This window comes from Odontesthes bonariensis, chromosome 16 (genome assembly GCF_027942865.1).
Source record: "Odontesthes bonariensis isolate fOdoBon6 chromosome 16, fOdoBon6.hap1, whole genome shotgun sequence".
In the NCBI taxonomy this organism is placed as follows: domain Eukaryota; kingdom Metazoa; phylum Chordata; class Actinopteri; order Atheriniformes; family Atherinopsidae; genus Odontesthes; species Odontesthes bonariensis.
The window spans coordinates 14,174,610-14,185,911 of NC_134521.1; the positions used below are offsets into that span (position 1 = coordinate 14,174,610).

Below are 11,302 nucleotides of genomic sequence, written 5' to 3' on the forward strand. Positions count from 1 at the left end.
ATTTGTTTTCCTGCTGTAACAGTTTCGAGAGAAAACACCGTCAAAGACATAGGTGCAACAGAACTATACATTTATTTTATTTTTTGTGTTTAAAAGTGCTTGTACAGTACCCTCATGAGGTATACAATTTTGATTAAATCCAGTGTCGAGTCCTGTGAGGTTGTCATTGGTCAACTGAAATGTTCTGTGTGGAGGACTTTGTATGGAGTTTTACACAGCATGAGCAAAGAGCCTCAGAATCTTCATTTCATAGGGCAGTGTGATGGGAACAGATAAATGATGAAGTCAGAATCAATGCTTCACGTGATGAATTTCTGTTGCTTTAAAGTGATGATTTCATTCACAGTTGTGGTCCATGTTTTGCATTTGCTAACGTTCCAACAATCTTTACTAAAGCTTAACTGCAATCCCTGCAAAAAAAAAGCCCAATCTCACCAGAAAAAGGTGCAATGGGTATGTTTGTCCACATCAACAAAACAAAGTACTGTCACAATTCGGAGTTTTAAATTGTCCACATGACATGACTGGTATAGCAACCCATGAATAGAAAGCGGAAAATCCAAACCATGCAATATGTAACATCAAAACCTAAGCATGTGTTTCTCACCAGTTAACTAATGAAAGGGAAGTAGAAAAGTGAAAGGACTGTAAAAGTTTGTGTAGTACGAGTCCCAAACTTTTGCCGTCCGTCCCTCCGTTCTCTTCATGAGACTTTGTGGCCAAATGAACACTGCAAATGTGTTTCAATAGGAAGCATAAACATAGTGTTGCACGACCATTTTTTTTTTACGCTGAACACTGACGCAAAGACAATATAAAACTAGTTTTTTTTTTATTGTGAAACTGCAACGTTTTGCACTGTGGACCAATGTAGCTATTACATGTTCTGTTGTGAGATTGGGTTGACAAAAGCCTGAAGCAGATTAGCTTGAACAACTAAGTAAAACATCCCTGGTGAGGTTCTCAACCTTCTGAGATAAACCTTTCCACATATTGCTTTTTTCTTTTTTTTTACTGCATTTGTGCAAAAAAACCTCTGTGACATTTAACAAGAAGTAAACACCTGGGACATCACAAACTATGAGGTTTGGAGGAAGGAGTGATATTGCACTGCTTTTTGACAAACACAAAGCGATCAAAACTGGTGTCAGGCTTTTTTCAGTACACCCACGAAATGGGAACCCACTGTGGGGTGGATGTGGCACGCTCCATGGCCTCTTCAACCCCTTTAACACTTTCATCCACGTCGTTGTTGATGAGGACCACATCAAAGAAGTGTCCAAATGTGGTCAAAATTACGTCCGACTCTTTTTGGATCATCTGCAAATTTTCCGTCTATGAGAGAAGACACAGAGGATTAGCAGTTTGTAGCTCATGGAGTTTGGTGTTTTAAAAAAAAGTATCACTTCGATGTAGCACCTGTGGAGCTGTGTTGGTAGGAGCGATGAACACCACCAAAGGAGCAAAATCAGCAGTCCGCACAAGTTTCAAGATCTGCAAGAAGAATCAAGTGTTCAATTAACTGCTCTTAGATCTGAGAGATCAAACAAGATACAACCCCAACAAGATAATTGATTTTCAGATTGGTTCAAGAAAGGGTTTTGGAATAGGGATAATAGGGATTCTTATCAGCAGTCACCTACTGTGGAAGGAACCAGCACAAAGGCAGTTTTGAATATTTATGCAAGTATTTATGTGGCTGTCAGTCTGTCAATAGACTAAGTCAACATAACAGCAACATAAACACCCCAGGTACAGTCAGGATACTTTACAGGTGTGTAGCTGAGGTCAAAATTAGGTCGAAGTTGGATTTGGTCCAATTCATAAACAAGTGTAATCATGTTATCGTGTAAAAAACGAGCATTTGTGAGTTAGAACGGGTGTAATCTAGATGCAAAATGGACACATTTTGGAAATAAAGACATTGCAGTGCATCCAATATGAGCACATGACCAGTCATATTTGATTATTTGAAACTTGGAAGCTGTCTCGTCTTAAACGCTGCTGTGATATTGGCTTAAAATAACACATCTGAAGCATGGCTTCAAATATACTTACTTACGCTCTACTTATCAAGCACTTGTTTATCCAAGAGCCATGGTTTAGTTTGTATATGGGAACAATAGTGGCTAAATGTAGGGAAATAGTAAATGGAGTGAACTTATGTAGGGTTTTTCTGACATTGCTGGCCACCCAAACCCTTCTACGATACAAACAACAGTCACCAAAACAGCAATTTTCCTAAACACTGAGCACATTAGTGCACCAGTTAATGCAGGTGACATTTTTGAGATTCAGTATCTTGGCCAATAACACTGACAAACTGAGAAGGTTGGTTATTTAATAATAACCAACTTTCTGAAAAGTGGATGACCACTTTGTGACTCTGCATTTGAATAGCAATACTGGTCAAATAACAGCCATGATTTTCTATTATTATGTCTATGACTTTTCTGTTACAGGTCCATAAAAAAGTGTCAGTACTGACCTGTGGTTCTACATCCAGCACAGCGATTTTGCCCTCATCGTGAATCTTGTGGATGGTCTCAAATTTGGTACCGAACATGCATCCCTGGAAGCTGCCATACTCAAGTAGCTCATTTCCAGAGATGCACTTGGTCATGACTTCATTTGAGATGAAAAAATATTCATGTCCATTCTCTTCGTCCTTTCTTTGGGGTCTGGTTGTGTCTGTGCAAAATGATAATTAAAGAATTACCCCACAAACAGTCTTAAATGCTCTATAAGGAAAAAAAAAAAAAGCTGTGTTTACTTACGTGGTGCGGGGTAGGAAAATTTCTCAGGGTATTTTGTAAGCAGTGCACTTTTGATGTGGCTCCTTCCTACACCAGGTGCACCTAAAAAGAGCAACATTTCATAAATAAAGTACTGTTGATGACATTTTCATCAAAGATTAACTTTAATGAACTAGAAGATAAGTCCTCAAACTAAACAAGGTGCCCTGCAAAAAGTCTATTCTAGAGTATGTCATGCATATATTGAGGTTGTATGGACTTGTCCAAAAATGTGAATCACCTTTGATGATTGTAAATGTCTTCTAATGTACCTAATGTAAGTGAGGAAGCTTACCAATAAGCACCAGAGTTTTCCTTTTGAACGCAGGCAGCTGCACAACTTCCTCATAAGAAATTACATCCAGCTGATCAAAAACTGCAAAAGAAAATATTTTGGTTCAGATAACATTATCCTTGAGTTCAACTGAGTGAAAGTGCAGGAATAACTAATCTAGTAATATACTCACTAGAGCTGTGTTTGGCTAGGTATTTGTCTTTGCACTTCTTTTTCTTTCCAAATGGGCTGCAGGACTGAGTGCCCTCCCTGGCCTTGCTTTTACTGGCCACTCTCCTGCAAAGAAAAACATATTTGTGTAAACTGACTTCTGTGATGTGTGATGGTATGTGCAGGCGCATTCTGCAGGATCAATGATCAGTTAAGACGCATGTGAATGAATTGTTTACCATTCTTGGAGCTCTGGGGAGGGAATCAGTCCAGCAAAGTCTACAGCACTGCTCTCCACTCTGCCCTGCCACCAGTTTGGATCCTGCTTATTGATGATCTGGATGATGTCACCAGTCTGAAACTTTAGGCCGGCCTCTTTGCAAGGGATGAGGTCATCCTTGGTGGGATCATAGTCAAACTGGGCCCTCATGTACATCTGCAGATTGAGATCAATCAAAGTCAATCCCACCAGTGCAGAAAATAAAAAAAACTGTAACTGGACATTATCGACAACCTGTGTTATCAGAATTGTGTTCAGTAATCAGCAGAAAGTACAGTTTCCAATATCTACATAACTTTTCTTGAGCATGAACTTGACTTAACTTCTGACTTTAAAAGATTCCCTTTTAAACCTTGAGCTAAAACAGCCAGCATTTTAATTTTCTCTAATACAGAAGAGGGAAAAAAGGGAGTCAAATATAAAATCTTCTGTTTGCTTGCATAACACATTGCTGTAATGAGAACAGAATGCTGGTGCTAATGCTAATGTCCTATGTATCAGCAAAGACTGGAACTGAAGACCTACAGGTCCTGATCCTGTGGCATCTTTGTGGGGGAAAAAAACCCATGACTTCTAACACAAATTGTATATTTGTATTCTACTAATGTTAAATGATATTTACCCTTGAGCAGAATTCAGAGTTGTGATATTGATCTTGACAGCTTGTAAAAAAAGAGTATAATTTCTACTCCAGCCACGGGAACCACTAATCAGCATGTCACACGTTTACATTTAACCGTTTAAGTTCAAACATGTGTAAATTCTGATCAGGGTAAGTTATAACAACTTAATTTCAAAAACACTGGGACAAATCACCCCCACAAAAAAATCAGTCGTAAATCATTTAAACCACATATTCAACTGAAAGTGAGTACAAACACAGCATATTGAATTTTAAAACTGAGAACCCTGACTGCCTTTTGAAAAACTATAAACTTAATTTGAAATTGGTGACAGCAATGCAGGCAGGACAGTTCAGTTTGGAACCTGGACCATTAGTATGGTGCCATGCTGTCGTAATATATGCACAGCACGGTTTAATATCATGTTCCTGAAATATTCAAGCGCTTCTGTGAACAAAATGTAGATGTATATGTTATTCATTATTAGTAGTACCTGCACAGATGTGTAGGTTACCTAAGCAACATGAACCAATACTATGCCAATACTATCATGGCTGCTGGCCTTTGAACTGTGCCCCGATAGATAGCCCAGAAAATACTGTGTGATGATTTCCAAAAATAATTTTTTAACTTTTATTTGTCAGACCATGACCCATTTCCCTATTTCACCTCAGTCCGGCTTAAATGAATTCTGCCTCAGCAAATGTGGCAGTAACTCTGGGTGGTAGTTTTAACTTGCATGTGTGGATGCGGCAACACACTGTGTTCTCTCACAGTGGCTTTCAGAAGTCTTCCTGAGCCCATTCAGGAATTTCTGCTGCAGAATTTTGCAGCGCTTCCTCAGGATCCAAACAGAACTGCCATTCAGTGTAGGTCTTCAATCTTGAGCCTTTCATACAGGTATGTCCTGGCATAAGATGCACTGCAGATGATACACTGATTCTTTCTCATGTTATGTTAATTAATGTTTCCCAGTGTGGGGATCGTCCCCATTTTCAGGCAACTGTGGTCATGACTTATTAACTTGAATAGTTGTGGGAAATCCCAGGTTTCCTTTTTAGCGTCACACAACTTTTCCACTGCCCCTGTCCCAGTTTTGAAAAAATAAAATAAAAAAATGTATTGCTGGCAACTATTTAAAAAAAAAAGGGGAATACATTTCTAAAAACAACAGCAACATTGCTCTGTTTCAACATTTAATATGCTGTCTTTGTAGTATTTTGTGGTATCTTCAATTAAACATAGGGTTTAAATAACTGCAAATAGTTGCATTGTGTTTTTCTTCTCATTTCATACAGTGTCCCAACTTATTTGAAAATGGACTTGGGCTGTTAAGTAACATTCATGAACATTTGTAGCTTTCCCAAGACACTCCAGTAGTAGTTACTGCAGTACAGAGACAGGACTGGATACCCCAAATGTGTACAAAATGTGTGATAGTGATGGAGTAGCCTGGGTCACCACAGTGATGTTCTTTGAGCATTTAAGTATTTAAAGCATTTTACATTAAAACCTACATACAGTATGAATGGACTACAAGCTATAAAGTACGTTGCCATCACTGACCACAGCAAAGACAGAAGTTAATGCAGAGGGGTAACGTCTCTGAATAAATATACTTTTCTTTTTGGTCATCGAAAAGCTCTTTTTAGTTCATTGCTCCATTGCTATTAAGAGCAGCCCTTTTCATGCCACATGAAGCATGAGAACGGCTGGATATGCATTTTGTGGCCAGTGGATGGCAGCATGAAACACACGAGCAATGTGTTTCAAGCCAAACGATCAAAACTAATGTGAGTGATGGTTTTTAAATTTGAACTAATTTCATATTCACCTGCGTTGTTCACTGACTAACAGATGATTCACCTAAACAAAATCATTTCAAACAGGTAAGTTGGAGAAAAAAAAGGAGGCTGGTAGAAAAGTAATCAACCTCATCTCTGAATTAACCCTGAATCAAAATGGAAAGATTACTCAGAGCAGAAGTTATAAGCAGGCCAAGGCCAAAGCTGTGTAAAAAATGTTCTGGTCACATCGTTACCTCACAGACTCGGGATCGATTCTGCATCTTGGGAATGATCTTCATCGTGACTACTCCATTGGTTTCTCTCTGCATGTGAAGATGACACCGTTTTTTAATATTTATTAAGCCATATTAAGTGATTAATTAACTATAATAGGTTATAAGGTTACAGTTTACCAGAATTTTTTGTAGCTGATCTACAGTGTGGTTCACCACACTTTGTCCATTGATTTCTGCTATTTCATCTCCTTCATTCAAGGACCCTGCAAAGATATGACACACTCTTCAGAGTTCTCAGTATCTGTTATTAATCATATTACCCTTTGGTAAGTCATCACTAACACTCATAATAATGTGATCAGTTACCTTGCCTGTGGATCATTCCCCCGTGCAATATTCTGGCCACCGTGCACCGTTGTTTGTTGTTCAGCTTCAGAGTGACGCCCTGCAGACAAACACCACAGATAATGAGAAGGAATCCGCAACTCATATGTGAAACTATACAAACTGTGCACCTGCAGAGGTGGATAGCATACCATTGGCTCTGAGGGATTTTTCTCAAATTCTACTTCTTTCATCCTGGTCAGCTCTGCACCATTCATGTGTCCTGCACAACCGTTGGTGTAAAACTCAGCTCCTTTATTCTCATAGGTTTGCATAGCCACCTGTTAGAATACAGATAAGAAAATAAACAAATTACATGTATATTATTTTCTCTCACATAAAAGGAAACATCAGGTTTAAGCCTTCCGTTATGCGAGCGATGTCATAATTTGGTCAAACTGGACAGATCAGATCATTATGTCACTTGTATTTCTAATAAACTATAATGACTTTTTGCTCATGTGTCGCAACAGCTGGGTTTCATTTCCAGCATCAATGTATGTTCAAGGTTGAAAATTAACCCAGCTATTTAACACCTCATTAACCATGTCCAGTCACCTGGTCCACTGGGCTCATGTGGTCATGGATACCACAATCAGGCGGACAAAAGCACTGATGTACAAAAACTTATTAAAAGTTGTGCATGAAAATTTCAACTGTGCTCTTACATTTAAAGGAACCTAAGAGAGTCTTAGAGGAGGAAAACCTCAACAAACACAGTCCACATCACTGTCTGAGAACAGAGCGCCTTCTTTTAAAAGCCCTAAAAGGAAGACTGAGAAATTACATCAGATGTCTTCGCTACAAGATAAGATACATGTTCATGACTCATACTGAGTAAAGGTCAGTTCCGTGGAGAACACTGCACGGTATCTAAAAAGTTTATAAAATAATCACTGAACCATCATCTGAGACACCTGCATCAGCACAAAGTTTCTGTATGAAAATGACACATCAGCACTGCCTCAGCAAAAGTATTATCTGTCTTCTATCTTCAGCACAACAATAAACCAATAAATATCATTATTGCCGCCCTCCTGCTCGGCTATAACCTCAGCTGTACAGTATTCATGAAATGCAAAGTGGAATTTCTACTTTTCTTTTTCTTTTCTTTTTTTTTTACCAGCCTTGTGCAGCCGTAAGTCAGGAAGGTGCAGGACCACGGGAGGCATGAGCTAAGGTCCAATATTGACCTTGTAGACCCAGTGAACATCCTGAAGCATCACACAACGTTTTATTAACTTTTCACTTTCTTTTCAAAGCGAATCACTTCAATCTGCAGCCACTCCAAACTCGGAATGCATCTAATGAATCGACAACCGCAAACAATCTAGAAAAAAAAGTTGCATTAAAGAGGCAGAAATGGGACCTTTAGTGTGCTGACTGTTACATTTGATTTTTTCTAATTTACAAAGACAAAAGGAAAGACGGTGACCTCTATCAGCACCTTCACTATCAGTGAGTGAGGAGGACATAGACTTGATTAAAAGGATTTCTTTAGTTTTTCAAAAACACACACACACACACACACACACACAAAAACTGTGTTTGGGTTACTGATAACAAATGTTACAGTAAGTGGCGTCAGGAAATCCTTTTTAGGAACTTGAATGGTGGGTTTGGGTGTGGAGAAGAAACAGATAAACAAAACAATTGAGTTAAAAGAGTCTCAGGAAAGCAGCACATCTCTTCTTGAGGTAGTCTGAATTTTAGAGCACCATCTCTGGATTAAATCAAACCCTTCAAAAGTGTCGCACTTACTTTTCTATTAGCTTTTCGACATACTTTCCTGATCTAATCAATAAGAAAATGTCTCATATAGTTACAGTTTCTTAGAACGCAGGCCAGAGGAATTTGAGCACCTATCAATGAAATAGCCTGAAGGGCTGTTTAGTCAAGTAACGAGTTGTATTCTGATTAGTTCAAATGTGTGTCTGTTTTTGCACAGCAAAGCACAGCTCAGGCCTGAAGTATTTGCAGTGGCATTCAGAGCAGCACTCAGCTCAAGGCTGTACACAAAACTCTCCTGGAACATGCACAGAGCAGAACAAGCTGCCTTACTTTGCCCATCTCCAGTATCAAAACCCAAGATAAAGGGTTTGCCACTTATTAACAGGCTCTAATCAAACCTAGTTTACACAGTGAGACAGTGGGACCTCACTTCGAGACAATTGAACGAATCAGCTCAGAGCAAAAAAGCACACTGATGTGACTATTACTCAAGGCTACTGAACTACAAACTGCTGATATCAGGAAAGAAGTTTCCTCCCTTCCTCATTTCCCTCACTATCTCAGTGCTGACTTTTCAAATTCAGGAAAGATACTCAGCACAAAGAGCCAAAATCTGGCTTTGCTCTACCCGTTTCTTTCCAATTCCTCCTTTTTAAAAAGACCCTCTGGTCCTTTATGTAATGTGTGTCGTACCACATGTTCCAGTCTTGTTTTAAAACTCAGGTTGGTCCTGAGTGATGCAGTAAACAACCGGCCTGTCTTCACATGACTGTTAAAGCCTATTCATGAGCCAAAGGGCTGTGTGTCAAAGTTACACAACACCGTTTATAACTGAACATAACACTGTTATAATGTTGCTTTTCTATCCTTCATCTATGAAAAAGAAAAACTCTCAAAGAAAATAAGCACGCCTACTTTTTATGATTTAAACCCATTCATTATTTCTGTAACATTGACTGAGAGGATGCTTGTCTTGTGATTAAAACTATAAACGTACATATTCCTGCATGTGAAGGAGCTTTGTTTCCCCAAGTTGTCAAATGACTTCCAGATGCAGTTTTGGAACAAATGCAGAAGTAAAAGTGTCAACGCAATGTCTGACTGGTTCATACTGAGCAATGCAGGGGTTGCTCACACAGACCTGGTGATTTGACACAGCAGATTTAACTGCTATCTTTCTTTTTTTTTTTTTTTAGGAGATCAACACACAGCTGCTGCAAGCCGTGCACTGGAAACTTATCCGGGTTTATTTTTAGAGATCTTGTCGAGTTACAAACAAGGATGAGTCCCCCGAAACAGCTTCCCGGAAGCAAACATGCCCACTGAAATATAAAGGAACCAAACAAAAATATTGTTAAAATGACACCCCTTACCTTGTCAGACTTTGGTTTGTTTTGAAGGAGCTGCTCCAGGTAGAGATCGGAAAGGGCTGTTCGGACGCTGCTGACCGGCTCTAGTATGACCGCGGGTTCGTTTTTATTGGATTTTAACGTCATCTTCCCCTGATGGTTTGAAAAAAAAAAAAAAAAAAACGTGAACCCGATTTGCCCCCGGCCAAGGTCCGCAAGACGCTTGATGAAACTGCTGATAAGGAGTCGTGACGACGAGATAAGTCACTCCGTGAGACAAAAGTCCAAGGTTTTGCTCAGCGGTGGGTGCGGAGCATGAGATAACTGCTGTGGGGACACCGCTGACAGAGCAAGTAAACACGCAGCTGAGCTGAATGCTGCTGTTCTGACGGGCTGCCTCACGCTGCGTTCCAGTGCTCTCTGTAAGCTCCCAAATACAAGCACTCAACCCCTTTACAACAATTTAAATAAAAGATACGTAGAGATTTGTTTCTGTGTTTTAACTGCTGTTTCTGTACAGTCGTGTTCATTGTGCATATGATTAAAACTACTATTATTTCGGGAAGGGAATCAGTTTCTACTAACTACCCTGTGGTTTCGATTAAAATACAACATCTAACAAGGAATGAGAGTGTAATACCATGAGACTGCTCAAACGGTCCAAAACTGATTCAATATCACTGACATTAATTAAAGAGAGCGACCAGTTTGAACGACAATGTGACTTCACATCGAAGCCTTTCATGGATGATTCACACAAGCTTCTAAATACCCAACAGTACGTAAACGCAGCATTACCGCAGCGTTTTCTTAAGAGCTGCCCTGTCAGTGCAGAAGGAGGCAAAACAACACTGTCCCAGAACACAGTGATCCCAGCTGCTCACGAGCTGAGACGTGCGTTATAACGCACCCAGATGCGAGGTGATCATGTGTATGCTCCCCAAAAACACGATTACAAGAAGCAGAGGGCGAGCAGTCTGACTACAAATGCGCGATGCGACAGGCAGAACAGGGTCGTGTCGTAACAGCGTTGCAAAATGCACGGTTTAGTTGGTTTTACATTGTTAATGAAGCGCAACACAGAGAGTTCACAGAGAGTTTGTCCAGGGGACAACGCCCCTTCAAAACAGATACAAGGTCTTACTCCTTTTGAAATGAGCCATGGAGCCCATAGTTTACTCCCACTATGGGCACGCATTTTAACTGAAACATCTGGGTGTGGCTTTAAAATAGCATTCAGTATTGTTATGTAATCTACTACAGCACACTTTTATCTGCAGATCTGGTTGTTTCCTCATATTGTTTCAGTACCCCTACTGAAATATGCATAACCCAAAAGCACAACACCCAGGACACAGAATACCTTTCATACATTTAATTTCAATTTTCACACACATGAATGCTTTGATTGATTCATTCGAGCATTCAAATTGATGTGTCCAACAAAACAGAATGGTAATCAGGAAGGTGAGGAAATGGTGCTCAGCCAGCTGGCGAGTGCAAGTTCCTTTAAGCTGTTGGTTTCTACAGGGAACTCAAGATGGAGACATTGAGCAAGCATGGCTCAGTAATCCACCATTTATGTGACAGCTGCACCTCATGAGGAGGATCTGCAAGCTAATATTTGGACTTAATCTCTTCCTTACACGCAGATGACTGTGAAATGTTCACC

General features: G+C 39.8%; 1 protein-coding gene across 1 annotated transcript; it reads right to left on the minus strand.

Moving 5' to 3' along the window:
- Window positions 1–53: 53 nt before the first annotated feature.
- On the minus strand, window positions 54–10,027 carry mpp1 (MAGUK p55 scaffold protein 1). Its single transcript, XM_075486319.1, has 12 exons — window positions 9,655–10,027; window positions 6,703–6,831; window positions 6,533–6,611; window positions 6,344–6,429; window positions 6,185–6,253; window positions 3,480–3,676; window positions 3,263–3,366; window positions 3,091–3,171; window positions 2,778–2,858; window positions 2,489–2,691; window positions 1,420–1,494; window positions 54–1,335 (listed from the first exon to the last, which is right to left on the minus strand). Exons 1-12 carry the CDS (start codon window positions 9,775–9,777, stop codon window positions 1,159–1,161), a joined length of 1,404 nt encoding a protein of 467 aa, XP_075342434.1. The 5' UTR covers window positions 9,778–10,027; the 3' UTR covers window positions 54–1,158.
- Window positions 10,028–11,302: the final 1,275 nt, after the last annotated feature.